At 38.1% G+C, this 27,056-nt stretch overlaps 1 protein-coding gene across 1 annotated transcript; it reads right to left on the bottom strand.

Moving 5' to 3' along the window:
• Positions 1 to 4,774: 4,774 nt before the first annotated feature.
• On the bottom strand, positions 4,775 to 23,716 carry LOC103267419. Its single transcript, XM_008065012.1, has 6 exons — positions 23,635 to 23,716; positions 22,963 to 23,052; positions 21,975 to 22,046; positions 8,830 to 8,996; positions 7,955 to 8,072; positions 4,775 to 5,178 (listed from the first exon to the last, which is right to left on the bottom strand). The coding sequence occupies exons 1-6, from the start codon at positions 23,714 to 23,716 to the stop codon at positions 4,775 to 4,777; spliced, it is 933 nt and encodes a 310-aa protein (XP_008063203.1).
• Positions 23,717 to 27,056: the final 3,340 nt, after the last annotated feature.

Raw genomic sequence — 27,056 nt, 5'->3', positions numbered from 1 at the left:
GAAGGCTAAGGCAGAAGGATCACCTGAGCTCAGCAGGTGGAGGCTGCTGTGGCTGTGAGTGTGCCACTGCACTACAGCCTGGACGACAGAGTGAGACTCCAATTCAGAAAAAAATAAATAAAAACTGTTTTTGAGCAGTTGAAAAGCATCTCAATAGGTGTATTGCATCAAACGGTGAGTGCTTTGAAGGTGACTGAAGGTTAAACATGTCAGAATAAATATTCAATTTTTTATAAATAAATTCATGGTTTTTTGGAAGGGTTCCCTTTCATATTCATGGTTGACTTTAATTCTTTAATTCTTTTTTAAATCTAGAACACAAGATCTCCAACTTGTATTCAAAGTTGGTACATGAAAATCTTTTCTTGTATCAAAATCTTTCCTAGTGGACATGTTTTACCCCCAAAGAATATTTGGAATTTACTTATTTGCTTTTATGCAAATGACACTACCTAAAACAAGCTAGACATGATCTCTGTCTATAAAGACCAGGCATTCATAGAGAATGTCAAACTCTGGAATCGGAGCCCTTCACAAAAAGAGGAACATCACCTTCTGTTAGATTTCCATATCTGCTTTTTTCCATACTAATAAGTTTATACTACTGGCTGCAAACACATTAGGAAGTTACTCAATACCACTGATTCTTTATCCAAAAAAAGATAATAGAGTATGAACATGGAATGAAAAAAAAATTTTTTTAAAATTATAGTAGACAAAAGTTGGCACAAATGGAAAAGGATATATCATTAAAATCTAAGAGAGATGACACTAGTGAGTACGCAATTTCTGAGAGTTAGTTGCCACAGTCTTGGGCACAAAACTCTTGTGATTACCTTAGCAGGCTTTGCAGGTTAGTATGTCTGCTGTACAGCAATAACCCTTCCATGATAACCTCTATCAAACCTTGACAACCAGTAGGTTCATTCTATTGGAAATCCAGAAAGTGATGGCAAGAATAGGACCGAGGTTTTTAATAACATAGTCTAACTTGTCAAAAAGGTGCAAAAATTCACACAATATAATTCCCTTGAATTGAAGTTAACAAATCAATTCCCAGTCCTAATTTAAAAAAAAAAAAAAAAGGTAAGGTAGAATAAGCCTACTCAAATTACATCTTTTGAAATTAAACTGTTGTAAAATTGAATCTAGAAAAGTATGGAGAAACTGCAGAATAAAAAAAGAATAGACAAGTATAGAATTAATAGAATGAAGAGAAGCATGGTGTGCGTGGGTGGGTGTTAAAATTTGCGAGTCAATGCTATAAACAGAATAAAACAATGGATCTGGAATGCCTTGACAGATTGGTGCATGGAGAAGGAGAAACTTTAAAAAAAACATATGGTTGGTTTGGTCTTAACACTGTGTGTGAAAGGAAACTTAACTATCCTACTTAAAAATAACTTAGTAACGATACACAAACATTTTCTTAGCAGAGAGGTTATTATTTTGTCTGTTTCTTTGTTTCACTTGTTACCCTGAGATCCCTGGTGCTATGCCTACAACTCTCAGGCCCTAGAAGCCTCTGAGTCAACTTTCAGGAAGTTTGGAACTCTACAGGCCAGTTCACAAACTACTGGGTTATTAAATTAAATTCATATTTTTCAGAGTCAACAGACACTAATATAACAGGGGGATATCGAACCTTTAAAATAATCTGCACGTGCACACCTATGTCCGATCTCTTAGCATTGGTGTGCCTCACCAATTGTGTTCTTGTCTTACTCTGTCTAGCCCCTCTTGCCCGCTGAAGGAGCCTCACAAACCATCTCTAAGCCATTGACTCTAAATGTACATCCAGTAGCTCCACTTTGCCTCTCTCTCCCTCACGGGCTATCCTCTCTACAGTGGGAAGGTCTGTTGGCTCTAACTTCCGAACACACCCAGAGCACTTCTCGCCACTCCAGAGCTGAATCCCTGCATCAGGGGCCGTCCTCACTTGCCTGAATGTCTGCCAGCCACCTCCCTGGTCTCTTTACTCTACATTCTATTCTCAAAACCTAAGCCAGAGGGGTCCTTACATGGGGAAATACTATTTCCCTCCTCTGCTCAAAACCATCGGAGAGTCTCCATTTCACCAGAAGAAAAGCCAAAGTTCTTTCAATGGCCTAAAATGTCCTGGCGGACGCTGTGATGCACTGCCCAGATCCTCTTCAGAATGACTTATTGCCCTGGAGCTGGAAGTGCTGTTGGCAGACAGCCCACAGCTGTCAACGTCTTCAGGGATTGCCTCAGCTGAAGAGTCACCTCACCCAAGGTCACAGAGTCTTCCCAGGGCAACCCAGACCCAATGACCGAGCCATGTGGCGACAGCAAGGCCCAAATGTCTCGACCCAGTCAGGACTATCTGAAGGACACTCTTGGGCCAGGGCTCCACGTGGGGGTCGGCTCAGGCTGTGACTGTGCCTTCATTACTGCGGCTCGACCTCTACTACTGTTCTGCTTCCTCCCTCTCCTTTCCATAGGTCTTCAACCTGATGGCACTCCCTGATAAGTGACCCAGCTCACCCCATTCCCTCTCAGAGTCTATTTCTGGAGAAGCCAGCCAGCCACAAGGACCCTATAAGATGGAGTTCCCTGTAGCTTGTCTGACATCCTATCCCATCCAGCTCCCACACTCACTCTGCTCCAAGTACCCTGGGCTCTGATATTTCTCCAAGAGGACCGACATGCTCTTGCATGCCCCTGCGGGGCTGTTCCTTCTGCCTGGAACACACTTCTACAGACATCTGCACGACTGTCTCCTTCACCTCCTCTCGGTCCGGCTTAAGTATCACCTTCTCAATGAGTGTCCCCTGGCCTACCTGGGAGGGAAACAAGAGGAAAGTTTTAAGGAGGAACCGTTCTCGTTTCTTTCTAATCCATTTGTTTGTCTTTCTGGGTATATATTTCATTTTGAAGAAATGACTTCCCGTGTTTTACAAAGAGTTTGAAAACTACTGCTTAAAATACTTAAGGACAGTACAGCAGTTAAGAACACAGGCTTTGATCTCAAACAGACCTGGGCTTGGATGTCCTAGCACTGCCACTTTGCAGATATGTGCCCTAGGGTCTCTCAGCCTGGGATTCTTCAACTGTGGGAAGGGATAATGATATAACTTATACTTCTTAGAATGGTTGTGAGGTTGAAATGACTTTATATAAGAAACAGACTGTGAAAATGATAAAAGTCTCTGTAAATATTGGGAATTATTGAAAGATGGCCCTAAGGACCACAGGTACACCCCCCTCCCCCCCAAAAAATACACTGGTGTACATTTGCTTTCTGACTTACAGGTCTAAGAAAATATTCTTTTCAACTATGCTCAACTCAGAGTGGACTGGCAACTTGCCACAAATTAGAAAGGCCTCATTCCAAGTTTTACCCCCGAGGGCACCATACCAGCCTAAAAAAATGTCACTGGGGACACCGCAGAGTACCTGTGAGTCAATTATTGTCTAGTCAGTTACACAGCACAAAATCCTAATTCTTTGCTCTTTTTGCATGATTTTAATTATTTCAGACCCTATTCTAATCTCTAAGGAAAGCTTATGTGAAAAAACAACATAGGATTTCAAATATCATCACAAAAGCTTTAAACTTTAAAACCAGCGATACGTCTTATTATCTGAGCTCAGACACCTAAATTTTTTCACATGTATTTTAACCCAAAGTTTTTATATTTACTTCTGTTTCTGTGATACAAAATAACTGTACTTGCCTTAAAAATACGACAGCAATGCCTCCAAAATCTCAACTGTTTTTGTTTGCTTCCATTCATTTTTCATTTGGTAGAACGAAGTGTCCTTGCCTACAAATCCACAAGCTTGAGTGATTTCAGAGGTGATATTGGAGGTCCCCCCGATGATAGACCACCTATAAGCTGGTACTAATGAAAACCACACAAGTAGGTCTAAGATTGATCATTATATTGTGTATCTGCCTGTTCAGATTTATTTGCAGATCTGACTACCGTCCATTGCTTTATTTCTAAAGAGCGGATCGTGTAAGCCTATGTTTAAAAGAATTAATAACAATGTTCATCACAGAGATGTCATTATTAAAAACCATCATTTTGCAATTATATGTTAAAAAACAATTGCACCATTTATTAAAATAATAATATTAAAGAGTAATATAAGGGACAAGGAGAACAGTTAACAACCGCACAGTGTGACTTTGCCAAGAGCTCCTCTTACTACATAAGTAGGGACGGCCCTGGCTGCTTATGGTGGTAGACTGGGCACAATTTACCCCCAGTCCTACAGACCCACATGCTGTATCGGGAAAAATCCCTGCCTAGGGTGAGACAAACTTGAGAAACTGTTTTCTATTCTCATAGCAAGGTGTGTGTGTGTGTGTGTGTGTGTGTGTGTGTGTGTGTGTGTGTGTGTGCAAACTTGAGAACCTGTCTTCTATTCTCATAGTGAGGGGGTGTGTGTGTGTGTGTGTGTGTGTGTGTGCAAACTTGAAAAACTGTCTTCTATTTTCATAGTGAGGTGTGTGTGTGTGTGTGTGCGTGCGCGCGTGCACACGCGCGCGCGAAAACCTGAGAAACTGTCTTCTATTTTCATAGCAAGGTTGTGTGTGTGCAAACTTGAGAAACTCTTCTAGTCTCATAGCGAGGGGTGTGTGTGTGTGTGTGTGTGTGTGTGTGTGTGTGTGTGTGTGTGTGTCTGCGTGCATGTGTTTCCCCTTGGGAAAGTCAATGGGACATCCAATTATGCAGGATTCTCTTTAAAGTGATAATCTGCTAGAAATTGCCTCAGCACTAGCACATTCTCATTGAAGACATCATGCACTCCTCCGGTTTTTCTTCATAGCTTTATATAACTTAATATCCAGGCTGGGGAAGCTGGAAATTTCTTCCAGGTCAAACAACTCCTTAAATCTATCTACAAATTTATTTTCTTTCTCCAACCTGAATTTCATGACCCAGAGGATGACGGTGGTTTCTTTGCACAGGTGGTCAAAGGTAACGAGGAGTTCTTCCAAGAAAGGGTGAGCATAGACCACATCTGCTGCCAAGATATAGTCAAAATTATTGGAAGACCTGGGGAAGTCTTTATCTAACGCTACTCCCCAGGAGAGTTCTTTAACCTGAGGCAAATGCTTGCTTTTCATTTTGGTGTTTCGGGAAATATTATATTGCAGGTTTCCAAGTAATTCAGGTAAATCTGTGGCAGTCACGTGAGCACCTGTGAAACAAAAGACAGTAGAAGAAGTAACCCTCATGGGATCAAGTAAAACAATCCAAAGTTTTAAGCCAGCGTGTACTTTGCAATTCTGAACAATTGTTAATCCCCCCAAAAAGAGTGGTCAATACATACACACAGAGAGGGAATCTCTTTCAAATGGGGGCTAAGGCAGCTATATGTCTCTGCTTAAAGAAAAAATAAAATAGAGACCCATGGTACTTTTGTACACTATTACACTTTTCTGTTTTCCTGGTTGTTTGTTTTTGCTGTTGTTTTCTTCTTGGGGGTTTTGTATGTTTGTTTGTTTTTCAAGTCAGAGTCTTACTCTGTTGTCCAGGCTGGAGTGCAGTGGCATGATCACAACGATCACCGCTCAAGACAGCCTCGTTCACCTGAGCTCAGGCCATACTTCCACCTCAGCATCCCAAGTAGCCAGGACCACCGGCGTGTGCCACCACGCCTAAATAATTTTTTTTTTTGGATGTTTTTGTAGAGACAGGGTTTCTCCATGGTACCCAGGCTGGTCTTGAACTCCTGGGCAAAAGCAATCCACCTGTCTTGGTCTCCCAAAGTGCTGGGACAGGCATAAGCTACCATGCCCAGCCTGTTTTTGTTGTTTTTTATTTATCTACTACATGCTAGGAGGAAAATAATCAAGAGAAAGAAAAATTCAAAATATTTATTACCCTCATCAGAACAATCAGAAGTCATTGATAAAAGAATAGGTACCTCCCTGAAAGAATTCTGAGCCTCAGTCTTGTGAGACCAAACGGGTGTATGCAACACTGGGCATTGCATAGTAGAGCAGGAAGTGCTCATGTGAGAAGGGGAGGAATGAGAGAAGACTTTTCAATGGCATTAAATAGAAAGTATCATGACAGCCGTGTGTATGCCCCACCGTAAGTATAAATCTTACCACCAAAAGATGTCATGACATGTATATAGTGCTCACAAAGTTGAGTCATAGATGAAGGACAGACTATTTAGATGATAAAGATGCAAAGTTTCCAAGATAAAAGTGAATAGTGGTGGCATCCTCAGGAAGAAATTAGGCAGGAGAAAATTTGGTCCCTAAAGTGAACTTTGAGCAGCAGCAGAGCCTGAAAATAATCTGCAAATAAATCTAGGATTGGCCAATTTCATAGCATCACAGAAGCATAGAGTAAGATAAAGAATGGGAAAGCAGAACTAGAAAAGAAGTCTAGTTCAGCTCAGGACAGGACAAAACAGAACCCATTCCTTGGCCATGATGTCACATGCCTCCTGGCATTGATTATATTTTGTAAATATATATATATATAAAATGTAAAAATATTAAAATGAGAGGGAGGTTGGGCATGATGGCTCACATCTGCAATCCCATCCCTTGGGAAACCAAGGTAAGAAGATTGCTTGGGTCCAGGAGTTTGGAACTAGGCTGGACAGCATAGTGAAAACACTGTCACTTTCGGAATACTGACTAAACAAAGCTTTCATATTTTGATATTTGCTTCAAGTTAAACAAGCAGACGAATGATTTTTAACAAAACAAATGACTTTCCAAAACAAAACGTATGTTCCTAGATCAGGAGACTTTCAAGTCTAAATCAAATGGAGACCCTGACCCTATCCATACCAAATAGGATAGTGACTTTGGAAAGTAATATCAGGACAGAGCAATTTGAAAAAAATATTTGGGAGGAATTCAAGGGACTGGATCTTTCCAGTGTTTAGAAGAATAAATTGCTAAATCTTGAACTCCTCTCAAGATTTTTGAGTGGCAGGTGTGCACTTCCGAAGATCGAGGAAATCAAGACAGATTTGAGTAGTGCACATTAGAGAAGGCAGCCAAGTCAAGGCAGTGAAATAGATGACAAAGACAAGATTAAACTGAAACAGGCCCAGGCATACATAGAGACTATCACAGGCTTAGTTAGAAAAGATGCTGGTGAGCGAACTGGGAATCATAAAAGAAGAATGGAGATGAATTGAGAAAACAGATTCAAAGACAAACACCTAAAAACAGAAGATGTGTGATTTTTATGTGATTTCAAATACTCCTCCTCTATTCTAACAGGTGCTTTTTCATAAAAGCATAGCACTTCAAAACCCAAAAGGAATCCACAGCTACATGAGATCATTGAACTAGCATTAAATTCTAAAGTGCATCCAAATCAGCAACAGAATCTGTCTCTGCCTAGTATTTCACACTTCGTCTCTAGCAACCAGGATGCTTCTGTGCACCTCCCATTTAGAATACTTCATCGAAGACCTGTGATTAGAACTTCGTGGGAAGAATTAACATAATAGGCCAGGTGCAGTAGTTCACACCTGTAATCCCAACACTTTGGGAGACTGAGGCAAGAGGATTGCTTGGGCCCAGAAATTTGAGACCAGCTTTGGCAACATAGTGAGAACTCATCTCTACAAAAAAATAAAAATAAAACCATAGCCAGGTGTGGTGGTGCACACCTGTGGTCCCAGCTGCTCAGGAGACTGAGGAGTGTGAATCTCTTCAGCCCAGGGACTTGAGGCTGCGGTGAGCCAGGATCTTAGCAGTGCACTCCAGTTTGGATGACAGAGTGAGATCCTGACCGACTCCCCCTCAAAAAGAAAGAAAAAGAAAAAGAAACCAGTAAGGAGGTTTTAATTGGTAGAGTTTCTTTATGAAGCCCACTCAAACAATATTAAGAAGTTACAAATAGGCCCAGGCCATAGTACAATGGATAGGAAAATAACTGATGATATTTGATCACTAAATTCACTAACCCCCTTTCAATCAAAAATACCTACTTACCAAGTAAACTTGCCACGATGGAGACGAGCCCTGTTCCAGCTCCAATTTCAATCACATTTTTGTCTACCATATTGTATTGTTTTGCATTTGTTTCCAGGAAATAGCATAGAACAAGGGCCTGTGAAAGTTTTTAAAAAAGAAAAATATGGTACTTGGAAAGTCATAATAGAAAGTAGAATTAAACTCTATTAGATACATATGCCACTAATGTTACGGTATGCATGTGTGCACGTGAGAGTATGTGAGCATATTCATGTGTATACATGTACATTGCTCCAGAAAATTCTCACCAAAAGTACACCCTCTGATGGGTCCTCCATTTCTGCTAGGAAAAAATCTTTGGGGATTGTCGGGAGGAAAAAACAGATAACTCAAAATATGGAGTCCAGTTGCTTAGATTCAATCATCTTTACAAAAAACAACTTCTGATAACACTAGTCATTTCCAAGTAGTATATGGAATTGTGGCGGGCAATATTGGTGGGTTGGTCCATCATCCTTCGTGGGACAGTTTTGGTAAAGCAGTGGGGACCTTTTAGAATATTCTGCATGTGAAACTCAGCTAAATTTTATTCTTATTGTTGAGCTCAAATGAAGCCAGTAAAATGGAAAATAGAAATGTTTAGTATTCTAAACTCATATTAAAAAAACTGAAGGAGTAAACAACAATCTTTATTAATCTCAGAATCTCAAAGTCAGGAATAGAATTCATTGGTGAAACTCCAATCATGTGATTTCTAAAATTTTGTGTTTTTTGAGGTCACAAAGTGGGACAATGGAACCTGTTGATGTCTTCCAAGTAGTAGTAGTTCATGGTAATTAACAAAACTGGCTGGAAAAGCACTGGAATGTAAAAACCTTTGAATGAAATTATACCGATGGCCAAACGACAGCTCCATAACAATCTACGCCTTCAGTAATTCGAATCTCATGACCAACAAAATGAAAACTTTCCCAGGAAGTGGTTGTTATCAGAGTTGGAATAAAACATCTTGCCATGATCTCTGTGACCATCTGCTTGTCATCATAGTCTTCTCTGGTCACTGAAAGGAAAAGAAAAAGGCAATGGTTTTATTAGTACATCCATAGAAAAGGCAAAGAACCTGATAGAAATGCATAATTTCTATTTAGTCTAAGTCACTCTTGAATAATCGTTGACTTTAGATGAAGTAAAATAAGGTAAACTATTTGAAAATGACTCATCATATAAGCTAACATTTCATACATCAAGGTGGCAACATCTCGTTTTTACTGAAGCTGAAATTACTACCATTCATTTCTGCATGCTACATGAAACAAGTAATAATTTATATACTTTTATAAAGAAATATATTTTAAGGGACACCTATGAGTTCACATAGAATAAAAGGATCAGTGATGGAATATAAGAACCCAACTCTTCATGTTGACAATGATATAGTGCAATTCCAGTTATTCTGTGTCAGGCACAGTGCTGGATGATGAAAGTACAGTAGTTAGCCAAACAGACATGGGCTCACCCTTGGGAAAACTAGAAATTCATAGACATATTTTATCTGAACTTCAGCAATAGATGTGTTATCTCATGACGATGCCTTGAAGAGTTGTTGGATTGGATGAGAGTTTTTCCACAGTGCCCCCAAAGCACATGGAATTGATGCCCACCTGGACAGAACTTTCTAATAAATGGTATGTTCTTAGCTTTGCATTGATGAACATCTCTGTCAATACTTTGACAGCATGATGATATTAAGAGTATGATCAAATTTTCAGATGACATAAACATCACGGGGACAAGTATTCTAGAAAACTCAATGTGGTGTGAAATATCCTGATGAACTGTAGCAGTGGATTGAACTTAACAAAGTGAAATTTAATATATATAAGACTAAAGACCATATTCAGCTTGAATTTAACAGCACTGTTTGAGGGAGGGAACAGATACATAGATTTAATTGAAAGACTAAAAGCTCAAGATGAGTCAAAAGTATAATACAACTATCAAAAACATTAGTACACCTAGCTCAGGTTAACAACCTAATTTCTAAATTAGGAAGGTAAAGGATCTGTTTTATTTTATGCCAGTCAGATCATACTTGTAGCATCATATTCAGTTGGGGAAGCCCCATTTTTCAGGGACATTAAGAAATTGGAGCAACTGGGGGGTGAGAATTTTGAAACTCAGTCTTAAGAGGATGCTTTTGGGAGATCAAAATGTCCATCACAAAGACAAGAAGGCCTGAGGGAACACAAGAGTTTTCATAAATCTGAAGAAATCGGAAACAGAAGAGAGAGAGAGAGAGAGAGAGAGAGAGAGAGTGTGTGTGTGTGTGTGTGTGTGTGTGTGTGTGTGTGTCCCACTTAAAATTTAGGCAGAACCATGTATCCTCCAAAAGAACTACACCCCTCCAGAAGTGCCCAAACCCACACCCTACACCTCACTCTACCACTATTGCAAACACTGACCCTTGACAGAGATGTAGAGAAAGCAAAGAAATAAAAAATATTCTTCAGCAAGAACCATCTCTTCTAATATTTTTCACTGCACTTCTCCTTAAACAACTGCATGCATTCATATTCAGGAAGAGCTCTGAGAACCAAATAATATTGGTAATATGTTTTACCTGAACTTTAACTTTCATTTCACTATATGCACTTGCCTTGCTAGGACAGGAGGTGTGGGGGGAAAGGGCAATGTTTGCTGTGGAAGTTCTTTAGGGAAAAGTAGAGAACGTTAATTGCTTCCTTGACCTTTAACTGAATTTGTCCTCTTGGGACTCCTTGCATACTCCTTATAAATGTAGCACTTCTTTGACAAGTCACCGAAGGTATCAGGGATTAATAGATGTTAGAGTGCACTAAATCCCAGGAGCATCTTCGAAAGTTCCAGCCTTTGATATAAAAACTTTGCCAGTGAATATTTACTGGTACAACATGACATCTTTGACTTTGCACTTTCTTTTAAAGGTTAGTTGACCAGATTAGTGTTGCTGTACTAACAACCACAGAAGGATAACAAATGAATTCTTGGCTTTTGACCATGTCCTTCTGAATAAACAGAGCTAGTCACTCCTTTTTAAGATTTGCCCCATCATTGCCTTCAGAAGGAAATAAGATTTAAAATATATTGAATATATTTTTATAATTGAAAATCACTTACCGTCCCAAAACACGGGATCTTCAAAAGATTTCATGAGACAACCATAATCACTTCTAACTACATACAAACTTCAAAAAGAACACAACTATATACACTATAAATGATAATGCAAAATTAGCTATACACCTAGGGTGATTGTGCATCATATAGAAAACATTATCAGGTTGAATAAAATTTAATTAATAATGTATGTTTTATTTTAATATTTTCTTTTGCATTTAAATATTATATGAATAATACAGGCACCCTATAAGAAGTAACCCTCATTAAATTAGCATGATATAGCAAAATATACTAAACTTAGCTGATTAAAATAATTTGTGTAAAGGGAACTGTGCCCTTTGTAAGGCCCTCATTGCTAAAATTGTCAAGTCTCTTTTGGAATTACCAATAACAATTAAAACAAAATTTCTTTGTGGCCAGGAAAAATAATAATAATTTGTATAGATATAATATGTGAAAAAAAATTTTTTTTAGAAAGCAGGATTTATTAAGAGGACAGAAAAGCTCCCACAGTGGGAGGGGACTCGCTGGGATTGCCAATATGTGAAATTTAAAAAGCAAACAAAGAACACAATTAATTCCATCTAAAAACTTTGTTTACTATCTTCCAGTAGGAACTTTTGTTTAATGACTTTGAGGGAATGGTTTTAACAGTAATTGTTTATTTAAGTCAAGACATGTTTAATATTAAGTTCTAGCAATAACATTACCCATTTCAAAATGGATAAGAGTCTAAACTGGAATCTAATGAAAAGAGCTAGGCTATTACAAAGCCATCCCCAGAGCAGCCTCATTGTAATAAATAAGAGAAAGCTATGCTCCAAACAATTTACCAAGAGCATGTCCCTCAAACTATATGCTTAGTTAGTTGAATATGGAACTGAATATTGAGAAGATGAGCGAATTAGTTGATAGTCTTTGGTTTTTAGTTAAGATCTGAAGATAAATTTCCTGTAAAAATTAATAGCACTGTCATACAATGGAATTCTAATATACATTTCTGAAGAATAATTTTTCTACATAGTTTCTCTTTATTATCTAGCTCTGAAGCCCCAGGACAACTAACTAAAACCAGATAATGTTACTCAAATGCTGTATCATGGCTTCCCTGTATGAAAAGCAGCAAACTTCTAATAACTGTACCTTTAGATAAAAGTTATCTACTATAATTTAAAGTATTATTTTATTGATGAATTTAATATTACAACATAAATATTAAATGGAGTGTAAATAAAAGATCATCAAAGCATACTATTACAATTATGTTGCTATCTTGGGCTTATCTATTTTAAGGCCTTTTTATATACCAAAAAAATCTTAACACCATTTTCCTGCTATTAAATCTTTCCTGATAGCAAATAAAATCTACCTGGTGCTCTTGTTCTCCTGAGAGTTAAAGGGGTTTCAAGTATGAAGTGAAAATTAGCAAGATTCTGCCACATTATGACAATGATTTTTCTTAAGATGAAAATTCAGCAGTGAACTGACTTTGATGCTGGATTACAGTAAGCCTTCAAAAATAGAGGCATTGTCTATGTTCTTCTCTTTTATACTTTTAAGGTCAATAACAGCAGTAATAAATGGAAGGGTCAGATCACAGAAACGTACCAAAAAAAAAAAAAAACTCTTTAATAGCGATGACAAGTGAATTCAAGCTTCCATTTGAGGGCTGTCATGAAAACCTGTCAGCAAAATTTAAAGTCAAATCTCCTCTACTAAATGAAAGAGGTTGTCATTCAACTGAATCTTCTGTTCAAAGATGAATGTTATGTGCTTCTTAGGAGTGTCTACAGATTTTTTTTAAAGTTACAGATATTTTCAGATTAGTAAACCAGTCACAGGCTTAACCTGAGGTAGACAATTCTGAACACCTCAGCAATGTCAAGGTCTTGGGCCCTTCTGTTAAAACTAATTCCTGAGAAGACTCTATAGATATTTTCAGTCTGCTGGTCTGCTTAGTTTCAAGAATGTACAGAGACTGTAACTCTGATAAAGCAGACCACACAATACTACACTTTTACTTTACAGAATTAAAAAAATCATCTTTTATTGAGATTGCTCAAGATGCAAGTGGGAAAAAAAGAACCCAAATTTGTTGTAAAGTTTGCTACTGGGATTATGGAAATGACAGTCAACTAAACAAATGTCAATGAAACTTGATAAATGCTTCAAAAGATATATTTCTAGAATGCTATGGGAAGCACAACTGGTTGGTTGAATCAGCAGACACTTGAAGAAACATTTGAGCCCAGGGAGTCTTTGGAAAATCCATGGAGTTAGTGTGCAAGGTGGGGTTTGGGCCATAATCCCAAAAGACATAGTTACAAATGCTGTATTCTCAAATGTTGACAAGACCTCAAAAATATAATTTTGAAAAAATAATTTTAAAAGATATTTATTCACATGTTTCAAGAGAATATTTGTTTGACAAACATAAAGACACACAGAACACTTCACAATAAAATAGGCAATAATAATACACAAAATTTGGTAAGTATAAACAGGTATACTATAGATGTCACATGGGTAAAACAATTATGAACAGGCAAATTATATTCATAAAGAAATAGCTTATATGATTTTGGTCACCTGAAATGCCCTATGGACAACCTAAGTCTTTTGACAAAATCAGTCAAAAACCATGATGTAGCTGAGTGTGATGGTTGATGCTCGTAGTCCCAGCTACTTGGAAAGCTAAGACAGGATGGCTCAAACCTAGGAGTTCAAAATCAGCCTAGGCAAACAGGGACACCCTGTCTCAAAAATAATAAAAATAAAAACTCCACAATGGGTCACCACCACATATACAGTCGCCCAAGGAGTTGAGATATTGAGAAATGCTATCTTGAACAAATGCATATGTACAAAAAGGATATCTCTTCATTTACTGAAGAAGTTTCAATATGTTAATGTACACACACAATGCTTACACACAAAGTCAATATTGTGATGTTACAATTTCATGAAGTCAATTTTACCAAAAAAGCATTAAACGTATTAGAATTCTCTAAAAGTCTTTACATCCATGCATCCAGTACTGGAAAATGATGCAAAGATGAAATACATAGCATATCAAATTGTAAAAAATAATGCTAACAATTTTAAATTGTGAAAAAAAACTTTGAAGAAGAAAAAAACTAAAAAAATGTAACATAAGGAAAAGTGCATCACAGGAATCAATCTGGCCAACTTTCACAATTGTTAACTCTATTTGAAGTCTTGCATCAAGATTTGTAAATGCGTTATTTTATTTTATTTTAGGAATGTGGGGTACATATGAGGATTTACTACATAAATAAATCGTGTGCAGGTAAGACTTAGGTTTCTAGTGGGCCCTCTCTCACCTTGTGCATCCCTTATCCCTTCTCTGTCCCTCCTTCCTTTAGTAGTGTCCAGTGCCTGTTGTTCCCACCTTTGTGCTCACGTGATCAGTGATCAGAGCCCACTTATGAGTGAGAACATGTGGTAGTCTGTTGTTTCTGCAATAGTTCTGTAATAGTATGATGGTCTCCAGCTGCATCCATGTTACTGCAAAGGATATGATTTTGTTCTTCTTTGTGGCTGCATAATATTCCATTATGTACATGTACCAAATGTTCTTCATCCAGTCCACTTTCGATGGGCATCTGAGTTGGTTCTAGGTCTTTGCTATTGCAAATAGTGCTGCAATGAACATATGTGTGCAGGTTTTTTTTGTTTTTGTTTTTGTTTTTGTTTGGTAGAGCAATTTATGTTCCTCTGGGTATATTCCCAGAAGTGGGACTGCTGAATCATATGGAAGCTAAATTTTTAGTTATTTGAGAAAAGGTCACACTGTTTTCCACAAAGGTTGAGCTATTTGGTGGATGCATAAGTTCATAGTGTTTTTCGCTTGCCCATAGAATGCAAACGTCACACAATGGTGGACTGATCACAGTTTATCACATTTGCCAGTTCTCAGGTTGACCGATGTGGATTATCTTAGAGTAAAGCATTTAAGTGGTCTCCATCAAAGCCTGATGGTCTTCCTGAACATGGAGAATCACTCAGGTCAAAGTGACCCTCTTTGAAATAACAAAGCCATTTTCTTTCTTTCTTTCTTTTAACTTTAATTTAATTTTAAAGATGTGGAGTACATTCAGGATCAGGCACATAAGTGGTCATCATACAAGTAATGTTTGGGCCTCCCTTTGGTAGCCATTTTGCCTGATTTGATATCAGGTGCCCTTATTGATGTTGTCCCCACTACCCCAACTCCAGCAGTATCCTGCTACTGCCAATCCCTTTCTTATAGCAAACAAAGCCATTTTCTTGCTGCGCTTTCCCTGGCAGCATTCTTCCCATACACAACACAAATATTTTGAGCCACCTCTGCTGTCTTTACTCCTCTGTTAAACACAAACAGAACATGTCGGAAGTGTTCGTTTTTTCCCATTGGACGCTGCATCTTCATTAGCTCACAAATAGCACTAACTTTCTTCAAATCTGCAAAATGTAAGGTGCATTCAGCACAACATTGCCACTCCAAATAACAAACGATAAAGTCCCAGCATCGCAGTGTTGCCATGCTAAAAACAAATGCTACAAACTGATGCATCAACCTAATAGCTTATATTCCCACCAACAGTGTGGTAGCAGTCTCATTTCTCTGCAATCTCAACAACACCTATTGTTTTTTGACTTATTAACGGTAGCCATCCTTACCGGTATTAGGTGGTATCTCATTGTAGTTTTGATTTGCATTCTTCTGATGATTAGGGAAGCTGAGCAGTTTTTTTCATTTGTTTGTTGGCTGCTTGAATGTTTTCTTTTGAGATGTATTTGTTCGTGTCCTTTGCCCACTTTTTAATGGGATTATTTTATTTCTTGTCAATTCATTTGAGTTCCTTGTAGATCGTGGATATTAGACCTTTGTCAGATGTGCAAATATTTTTTTCCTGTTCTGTGGGTTTTCTCATTACTCTCTTGATGGTTACTTTTGCTATGCAAAAACCTTTTAGTTTGATAATGTTCCACCTGTCAATCTTAGCTTTTACTGCATTTGCTTTTGAGAACTTGGCCATGAATTCATTGTCTACTTAATGTCTAGGAGGGTGTTCCTTTTATTCTAAGATTCTTATAATTTGAGATTTCACATTAATGTATTTGATCCATTTCAAGTAAATATTTGTATGGTGATAGGTAGGGGTCCAGTTTCATTCTTCTGCATGTGGTTAGCCAGTTTTCCCAGCACCATTTACTAAATATGGTTTCCTTTCTCCAATGTTTGTTTTTGTTGGCTTTGTTGAAGATGAGTTGGTTGAAGGTTCATGGTTTTATTTCCAGATTCTCTGTCCTGTTCCTTTAGTCTGTGTGTCTATTCCTGCACCAGCACCATATTGTCTTGATTACTGTAGTCTTGTAGTAAAGTTTAGAGTCTGGAAGTGTGATGCTTCCAGCTTTGTTCCTTTCATTGAGGATTGCTTCAGCTAATCAGGTTCTTTTTGTTTCCATATGAATTTCTCTATTGTCTTTTCTAGGTTTGTGAAAAATGATGCTGGCAATTTGATAGGAATTGCATTGAATCGATGGATTACCAAGAATGAACATCTTGATGATATTGATTCTTCCGATCCATGAGCATAGGATGCTTCTCCATTTGTTTGTGCCTCCTCAATTTCGCTGAGCGGTGTTTTTTAGTTCTCATTGTACAGGTCTTTCACCTCTTTGGTTAGGTGGATGCCGAGGTATTTTACTTTTGTGGCTATTGTGCATTGATTTTATATCGTTTTTCTTTTTAGGGCATGGTTCTCAGAAAATACATTCACATTGATTTTCTATGTGGCACTGCTCTTTGTGAAATTCTTTGATTCAATATACACCAACATGAGCATTTCCTATTAAACTTTCCCATCTTCTGTGCTATGTTTCTCTGTTGTTTTGAGTACATGGAAATCTGCTTCTCATACACTCACACACAGACCACAGATTTGGCAGAAACAGTACTGGTTGGTGATCAAACAGCAACATCATTGCATAAGTGCCTTCTTATCCTTCCGTGTGTTTAATTATTTTCAAACCAGTCAGTAGCTTTGCTTGCGTCTTCGGGCAAATTAAGCTTTCATTAAAAACTCCTGGAATTTCATCAGCTGGAAGGAATGCTAATGCAGACAAATAAAGCATTTTTAAACTGAATTTTTTGTTGTTGCCGTATCCCATGACCAATCCACTCATCCGAATTTTCCAACAAATATATTGAGCAGAATTTTTTTTAAAAAAACTAAACTATTGGTAACACCTTGAAATTCACGAATTCACAAATGACTAATTCTAAATTAGTCATTATTATGTGGGAATTCAATTCGATGTTAGATGTTTTAGACTTTAGGGAGTTTGATCTGTGGGAATTTCAACATTTGGGATTATATCATTCAGTATTGTGTCTTTAGGAACTATAATTGGCACATACAATGTGCATGTTGGGGCATTGTAAACAATAAGCCTGAAGAAGTAGGTTGGGATTAAATTTATCTGCAATGTTGACCTTTGTCCTATAAACTGAGAAGGAGCCAATAAAGATTGTTAGAACAGAAATTGACATGATCAGATTTGATTTTTAAGAACTACATCTGACAGCAGTAGCTGAAGAACTGGTGACCTCAGAAGCTAATTAGAAGGCTGTTGGAACAATCTAGATGAAAAACGACGAAAGTCTGAATGAAGGCAGCAGCCTTGGGTGGAGAAGCCAAGTATGCACTTTTGTACTTTTGAAAGGATGGTGTATGCCTCTCCTAGAAGCAAGAATTGACATTGAAACTTCACATTCAGATCAAGTTTTAAAGACACTTGAGCTAGATTGGTATACTTAAGAGTTATTTTTATTCAATATATAGAAAATTTATTAGTCTTATTTAGCAGAGAGTCATTCAGGTTACTTTTTAAACATTAAAATGAGTTAATAAGATATTCTCACGTTAGCAATTATATGCACTATAGTACTCCCAATAGTAAATATTTGCCTCAGACTGTAGTTTGATAGGTTTCTTATGCAGTGATAGTATTACTCGAATAAATTGATTCTTTATATATTAATGCAATATTGTTTATAAAAGTCATATTACCCATTAATCCGACTCTGCAATTATTTATAAAGATCCTCCTGAAAGATTTTCATGTGATAACTTGAGTAGAACATTGTATTAGGTCCTGAAGGGAGTCAACTGACTAGTGACCAGAAATACAAGATCATCACTAATCAGCAAATTTAAGACTAGCCAGTAGGCTAAGTTATAACTAATTCACTCATTCATTTAGTATGAATTTGAAGATAGACCAGCACATAAGTGCTATAACAGAGGCTTAACTAGACAGCTCAAAAATAGAAAAAGAAAGTTCCACATCTCAGAGAGCTCAGAAAAAAAGTTTCTGAACCTCGATGATTATTAGTTCGTCAGTCAAATAAGAGAAAGGAAGACTTGTCATACAAAGGAAATGACATGTGAAAAAGCCCACTGGTAAAAAAAAGTCTCAACAGTTTTCCAACTGGGGAAACTCCGAGAAGTATAATACAGGATAAGTGGGGATAGTATGAGATAAAACACAATATGCCATACTAAGAAGTCTTGATTTTATCCTGTAGGAAATAATGAGGCACTGAAGAATTTTAAGCAGAAGACAAAAGTGACAGGATTTGAATTTTTAAAAGATCATGCAGGCTACAATGTGGAAAAAGAAGTAGAGAGGGTAAAAAAAAAAAAAAATAGGGGAGTTAGCCCAGAGTGAGACAGCCAATTAAAAGGCAGTTAACAACAGTGAAGAGCAGAAATAAGAAAGACCTGAATCAAGGCAAGTGATGACGGAAATGGGACAAGGGGTAGGGAAACATATTAGGGAAGCAAAATCACTGGGATGTAATGATGGAGTGTGTGAAGGAGAGGGAGAAGACAAGGATGATTTCGGGTTTCTGGGTAGACAGGGAAATTATGCCATAAACTGAAAGAGAAAATACAGGGCTCTTGGGGGCTTGGTGGCTCATGACTATAATCCCAGAACTTTGGGAGACCAAGGCAGTATGATCACTTGAGATCAGGAGTTCAAGACCCAATCTCAACAAAAAAATTAAAAATTTGCTGGTTATGGTGGTACACACCACTCCAGTTACTCAGGAGGCTGAGATAGGAGGATCACTTGAGGCTAGGAGTTTGAAACCACTGCAAGCCATGATTGTGCCACTGTACTCTATCCTGATGACCGACTGAGATCTTGTTTGAAAAAAAAAAAACAGGAGAAGAAGAAGGAAAGAAGGAGGAGGAGGAGAAAGAAAGAAGAGGAGGCAGTAGGAGGAAGGGGCAATATAGGTGGAGAGGAAAATCTGCAAAGAGAAATCATTTTAATGCATATTGACCTGGCATGATGTGCCGGTCATGGAGGTATGCAACTCAAATTAAGAGAGCCTGCTACAAGGATCATAGGTGTCCAACATTGCCAGCCGCAGTCACTTAGGCTCTTGGAAAACCATACGTGCCCCTGGGGCTGCCTACCAAAGCCAGCTCATTCCCACCTTATACAGGATACTCTACTAGTAGGCAGCTTGCCCATGCATCTCCATGGGTCTGCCCGAGACCCTCTTAGAACTACATTACAGTTGGAGGCTCTTCCTACCTTTCTCTCTCTCCTCTCATGGGCATTGGGCCTGCATCGTGGTCTGAAGGCTCTCACTGTCTGTTTCTTCCCTCTTTATCCTCCACAAAGATTCCCTCCAATAAATTCCTTCCATTTTAGCATCTATGCCTTGAAGGACCCAAACTAACACAAGGCAGCACATAGGATGTCAAGCAAGCAATTAGAGTGATGGATTTTAAAATCACTGTGCACAGGATTCACTGAACAACTAAACCCTGGGTCAGGATGAATCTGCTTCAAGGTGGCAGACACTCAGGACACCCCACTATTTTTTTAAAGACTTGTCTTACTCTTTGGGCTAGGCTGGAGTGCAGTGGCTTGATCATGGCTCACTGCAGCCTCGACCCCCTGAGCATAGGTAATTCTTTCACCTTAGCCTCCCAAGTAGCTGGGACTACAGGCACATGACACCACATAGCCAGCTAATTTTTGTATTTTTTTGTAGAGATGAGGTCTCACTATATTGCCCAGGCTGATATCGAACTCCTGGACTCAAGAGATTCTCCCACCTCAGTCTTCCAAAGTGCTGAGATTACAGGTGTGAGTCACTGTGCCCAGACAGACTCCACTATTTTATAACACATTGCTATATGTGCTAACAGTTAGAGCTCTAAATGTTGTCATGAGGCAGAAAACATAGGATGTGTGGAATCAATCATATGGATGAGGTGTTAGACACCTTAGATTATAATGTAACATTAGACACACATAGAGAGGAATTTTTAGCACCCACCATGGTCCTAATTTTAATCTGTGTATAAATAAGTGACATCTTATAATTCTTGTATCTTCATGCCAGTGTTGAAATATGAGCACTGAGCTACAGGTTAGCTTCATCCTTTCCAAGCACAAGATACTAAGTATAAAAGAGTTAGGACAGGAAAAGTCAATATCCTCAGGACTTGAGAACTGAGTGTTCCTCTACTTGGTGGAAGCCTTTCCAATAAAATGCCATCTGACTCTGCTCCAGTGGCCCACACTTAATCCCCTTAGTGCTGTGCTTGTGAACATATTTCCAAAGCTTTAATTGACTGTATAGATGATTATGGGGTATGTTTGTTCATGTTGTAAAATATTTTAATACCAATTCTGTCTCAACCTTACCTTGAACTTCTTCCATTTCCTTTGTAACTTGCCAGAGTATTGTGCGCACAGTTGAAACCAAGAATCAGTGAGGATACTGATGTCATTTTATTCCTAGACCATGCATAAATTGCATCTGCATTCCAATCATCTAAATAGTTGGATTCTCTAAGTGATTACACTTAAATGTTTAGGTTTGCAAGAGTCTCTACAATAAAATCGTTTGTGTTTAGAGCCAGGTAAACTGCCAACACTGGGCATACATCCAGCTCTCTTGGCCTGAAGATATGCTCACCTAGGTAGAAGCCACCTGGTATGGCCAAAAAGGGAAAAACCAGGACTATAGTTTTTAAAAAACATCTATACTGTGTGCAGATAAGGAGAGAAAGAAAAGAAACCAAGAAAATTAGATTTGTATTACAACTGCTCTACAAAAACATGGTGATTTTTCTAGACTGTCAAGTATGTACGTCTGTGCTTTTTATCTCAAGACAATGGGAATAAAGTGCCATATTATATTACATAATCCATGCAAAGTCACACTTGATATTTACGACTGTATAAAAATAGTGGGTCAATTTCAAATAACCACCCTAATAGTAGATTTCAAACTTAAATTTAATCTCTTTGCATCTAGAGGTCAAATTACACTATGGATTTGCCTCTAATTAATAGAGGGACCATAAACACAGGTGAGAGATGTTTTTATATCCTAAATCCATCTTTCATCCAAGCATTAGTAAAAACTTGTAGTTTTTACATAAAACTATTTTTCTCTCTCTTGTAAGCTTCTTATCTGAATTGAAATTACTTAGAAATCACATCATACATTTAGTGTACAGTACTTGGGAAAAAAATTTTATCTCACATTGGAAGATTTTAAAAATTGTTGAATGCCTAGTAAATATATTTAACTTATTATCTGTCTTAATATATCATCAGGATCATAAGTGACATAAGTGATCATAACCAGTAGACATTAAACATTATTCGAGATATTTGCAGGTTAGTAAACACAGCCAAGACATAATATGCAATTGATAAAAGTCCTAGCTCCCTTTAAGACATTAATGAGCACTGCAAAGGTAAGACTTTATATTCTATTAATTGTCTGTCTTCTATAATTGGTAAATTACATAAACATAAAATGAATTACCTTTTTGAGCCTCTGGATCCATCAAGTGGTGAATTAATGGATGTCTATATATTGATGTTTTCTTGATCATTTCTTAAAAATTAGAAAACAAAACAATAATATACCAAGTAGTAATGATGTAAAATGTGTGCTGAGTGCTTTTATATTTTCCTAGAAAAGTTTAGCTTCCAAAGTAGCAGAGAAAATTATACTAAAATGTTATATATTTAAAAAGTGTGATTGAAGAAAACCATCTAAACACGATCTAGTACAAATCAGAACCAGAACAAAGGCTTAACAATCAGATATCTTTGAAGCCATCAGAGAAAGAAAACAATCTTCACCAGAAACTACCCTCGCTGTAACAAAGAAAGGCATTGCCTTCATATTGACTAGTAAGAAAGCAATCTTAAAATTTAAGAAGTGATTAAAACATTGGAGGAAAGTTGACTTGTTCCCATCAATGCATCATTAGCATATATGCAGTGTCAAACAGCCTAACCACCAAATGGTCTTCTGAGAAGCTTCTACCTTAAAGAGTCTACACCATCCCAGCAAATATATTTGAAACTGATGAAACTCAAGTATTTTATGCCTCTTAAATGGAGGAGATTATCAGAATAAGCTTAAATAAGCCATTTTCCAAACTTAGAAAAACATAGATTTAATGTTTTACTTCTCAATTTGGGGTGATATAATACATAATTACTGCACTACCCTGAATTAACATAGCCCTCCTCTCTTCCAAGGATCCCAAAACATTTTTCACAGCCACCACACTTTTTTTATAGCCTGCCTCAGAAAATTAGGAGGCAAATTATTTTCCCTACAGCTTACAAACAAAGAAAACCAAAGGTTAAATTATGTTGCCAAGGTTACATACCTAAAACAATAGCAAAAGTGGACCCACGTGTTGCTCCCAATGTAGAATCTCTTCCATTAAAGAAAGCGGTCTTTATTATACATGTTTGCCTGAAGGTCAGTATTTAAATGGTAAGCCTGGACATACCTAAATGAGTTAGCTGAGTTTCTAGGAGGTTAAAAAGTATATCATCCACAATTTTTGCTTTGCTGCTGAGATCTCTGGTAGCTTGAAAGACTAGCACCAAAGCTCACAGTTTACTACTGTACACACTGGCAACGAGTCCAGGCAGACCGGATTAGGATCCCGACAGCTGCAGCCTCTGTGCCTCTGGTTATGCAGCGGGAGGTTGGAATGCCTGTCAGTAAGGGGGTTGAAGAACGATAGGAATATTCCATGTGAGTAGGAATACTCCATATTCTCATGAACGAAGTTAGAGCTAATAGATGAATACAAACCACTCTTGCGAGTGAGTCAAGACTGTTCGGAGGAAGCAATCCATCTTTTAACTTGGATGCCAAGAGTTATTCTAAGACTCCATGGCTGTGATGTCCTATGAAATGGAGGCTACACGTTTTTCATGTCACCTGTCTGCATGAGAACACTATTTTTAGAAGGCGACAACCATGCCAGAATGTGGATGGCATTACTCTGCACCCAGGAATCAAATTACCTTGCTTCCTTCCCGTCAGGACTGAATGGGCAGACAGAGGGTGTATGTCTGTCCGTCTGTGCACCTACACGTATGCATGTGGATGTGCATCTGAGAGACCATGCAAGTTTCCCATGTCACTAAAAATATCCTTACTATAAAGTTACCAGAGGCAATACAACCAAGCACTATTGTAAAGTTAAGCTTAGGAGTGTGAGTACAGCTTCTAAGAGGTACTTTATAGTCCATGCTGTATGAGGTCTGACAATTAAGTTCGCGAGCTCATCCTAGAACGAGTGCTCCATGCCTCATTGCTGAATATCACTACGGTCGCCTTCGAAGGACTCCCCTCGGGAAGCTATGCACTGATGCCAGTGGCTAGACCACAGGTCAAAGCAATTTTGAAACTCTTTTTCTGGAATGGCCATCAGAGCTGTCATCCTTATTACCCTCGATGTTCTGAATGTCGTCAAATGTCTTCTTTTCAATATTTCCTTTATATTCAGGTAAAAAAAAAAAAAGTCATTGGGGGCCAGATCAGGTGACTAAGGAGGGCGTTCCAATACAGTTATATGTACAGTGCTGCCAATGTAAGCGCACGGTGGCAAGTTCACAAACCTAATGGTCAGACCTCAAAAAATAACAACAGCAGCTCTGATGGCCATTCCAGAAAAAGAGTTCCAAAACTGCTTTAAACAAGTGGAGAAGGCATAGGCATCGGTGCATAGCTTCCTGAGGGGAGTACTTCGAAGGTGACCACAGTGATCTTCAGCAATGAGGTATGGACCACTTTTTCTAGGATGGTTCGCGAAGCTAATTGTTGGACCTCTTATACACAGTTAAATGGAATATACTTTTATATACTGTAAAGGCAGCCAAATTTTAGTTATTTCAGTTAATAATTAGCTTGTGATTTCAGGCCATTCGCTGAATATGTTTCTTGGCTTCAGCATGTATAAAAATAAGGTTATAAAAGGCACAAGATAAATATTTGTGAATATTATAGGTAAAAAAACATTCTGGGAAGTTCAAAATTCTAAACAATGCAAACTCTTACTCATAAGCAGCTAACCTGGGGCAGAAGACACTCTCATTCTGACTCTTTAAAAAGTAAGAATAAAAAATTATGTGATGGATAAAAATCATCGCTTTTTCAAGGATTTATTTGAAAGATCATGCAGTCTTTACTGCTAGGTTTCTTAAGATGCAGAATCCCTAAATCAATCATTCGAACCAACATGACAACAATGATAGTTTCAGTTATATTGAACTGTTTGAAAAGTACACATAGAAACTTCTGCCTCCAGTTGTAAGTAGCTTGTGGCAGATCTCAGCTTCAGTTAAGAAACAGAAAAGCAGATATTTAAACACACAAGCACTCCTCCTAGAAGGTATCAGAGGGCTGTCAAGGCAACCAAGAATTACATTCGCTGCTGATTCTTGGTGAAGGCAAAGAGGCTGAAAAGCCAAAGAGAAGACCACAGGAAAGGATATCAGCAGGGCTTCAGGCAATCTCCAGAACTGGGAAGACAAAAGAATAGTGTTTAGGGCTGGCAAGACAGCCAGGAACTGAGGACCCAACAATCCCAGAAAAAAGGGACAGAGAAGTAAGTAAGCCTGACACTCAGGACTGACTTTTTCCTCAAACTATTTACTGATTAAGCTGTTAAGGGCAAAAGGCTAATTTTCAAAGCATAAAGCAGAACCAAGCTCAAAAGGAGAAACACCCCAGGCTTTCAGTGGGTACTCCTGGAAAACTACTTTCCAGGAATTGAGGGGAAGGAAGGTTAGAACCTAGAGTCTTACGAAGACTGAAAGCCAGTTTTGAATCCATTTGGTCCTGATTAGATTGAAGTGATCTTCCCTTCTGCTGTCTCTCAGAATACTTTCTGGAATCCCCTCTAAAGAAAGATCCAGAACATCTACAATTTTTCATATACGATGTCCAGCCAGTATTCAGTTAAAATGTACCAAACAGGCAGGGCTTGGTGTCTCAGCCTGTAATCCCAGCACTTTGGGAGGCTGAGACGAGTGGATTGCCGGAACCCGTGGGTTCAAGACCAGCCCGATCAACTTGGTGAGACCTTGTTTCTACAATAAATCAAAAATTAGTTAGGCGTGGTAATGTGCACCTATAGTTCCAGATACTTGGAAGGTTGAGGCAGAAGGATCGCCGCAGCCCAGCAGGTAGACTCTGGGGTGGCTGTGAGCGTGACACTGCATTCCAGCCTGGGCGGCAGAGTGAGACTCCAACTTGAAAAAAAATGTACTAAACATGCCAAAAAAAAACAGGCAATAGAAACTCATAGGTGACCTAGATATTGGAGTTATTTGACACAGACTTTAAAGGATCTGTAATTAAGATTTTTTTAAAAATATGTTTAAAAACTAGATGACAATGAGAATTATGCCAGAGAACTAGAATCTATAAAACTGAGTCATATAGAAAGAACTGAAAATGGCAATAAGTGAAATAAATAACTCAATATAGGGCTTAATAGCAACTGTAGATGAGGCTAAAGAAAAGATTAATGAGCTGAAAGATAATTTTATAGAAAAGATACGTTTTAGTCATCAACATAAGTCACAGATACACCAACTTCATTTGAATAATAAAAAATTGCTTTGTTGCTGATTATTTTACACGGGTAATTTATTTTATAGGTAAAATAGCACTCTGGAATTTTGAGTTAAAAGATTTAGGTTCAGGTGACACATTTCACTTACTAGATGGGTGGATTTGATAAAGTCATTAACGTCTTTAAACTCGTTCCTCCCCTTGAAAAAAGTTTACACCTTGATCATAAGGTTAAGAGGAAAGGGGATATAATATCAATCTGTTCTATAAATATTGTACCTACGGCACGTTTCTAATGTTCCTGACCATCCCTTCCCCCCTTCATCCTGGGCACACAGACCAAGTAGACATTACATTTCCAAGCATCGAGCATTTCAAGGTGAGACCATATGCTCAGCTCAGGTCAGTTCAGGTTGAGATGGGAGAATAGATTTTTCTAGTCACTCTTTTTTATTTGATTCAGGGAGTACACATGCATATTCATTACGTGGACATATTATGTAGTGGTGGGGATTGGATCGCAGGTGGCCCACTCCCTCGATAGTGAACACTGACTTTCTGCTTGCCCTGGACTTTGGTTCTTTTCCCTTCTAGCAGGTTGCAGTGCAGATGTAGCAGTCCCCCAGTATAGATCATTTAGGTATGATAACACCCAAGGAGACAGCTGAAACTGGGACTCTGAATGACCAGCTGAGACTAGCCAGAATGTTGAGCAAGAGAGAAATAACTTTCTAGCTCATTCAGACCATCGTATAACATATATTACAGCACCTTAACCTTTACCCAGGTAGCACAGAGCAAAACAAATGTAAAATGATCCACTAGTGCCAGTGAAATTAAATTTTTAGCAAAACTACTGTTAGCCCACCTACAAATATATATGCAGAAAACTCCCAATTACAAGTAACTTCAAGGAAGGGGAAAAACATGATAAAGTTAATGCTCCCCCTCCCCACACCCTCAAAAATGTTCTGCTTCAAATACTTCTAGAGAAAATAAGCATTACGAAGA

The sequence above is a fragment of the Carlito syrichta genome, unplaced genomic scaffold, assembly GCF_000164805.1.
Source record: "Carlito syrichta isolate Samal-C Ts95f unplaced genomic scaffold, Tarsius_syrichta-2.0.1 Scaffold308132, whole genome shotgun sequence".
NCBI classification, from domain to species: domain Eukaryota; kingdom Metazoa; phylum Chordata; class Mammalia; order Primates; family Tarsiidae; genus Carlito; species Carlito syrichta.
Note: the sequence above shows the minus strand (reverse complement) of the source record. Positions and strands in the feature narration are given on the sequence as shown.

What these genes read in the sequence shown, in the direction of transcription:
- LOC103267419 (XM_008065012.1), bottom strand. Translation starts at nt 23,716, where the DNA reads ATGGACTATAAAGTACCTCTTAGAAGCTGTACTCACACTCCTAAGCTT. An exon ending in GAGCTGTCGTTTGGCCATCG is followed by an intron (nt 8,073 to 8,829) that starts GTATAATTTCAT and finishes AAACTTTCACAG; the next exon opens with GCCCTTGTTCTATGCTATTT. An exon ending in CATCGTGGCAAGTTTACTTG is followed by an intron (nt 5,179 to 7,954) that starts GTAAGTAGGTAT and finishes TTTGTTTCACAG; the next exon opens with GTGCTCACGTGACTGCCACA.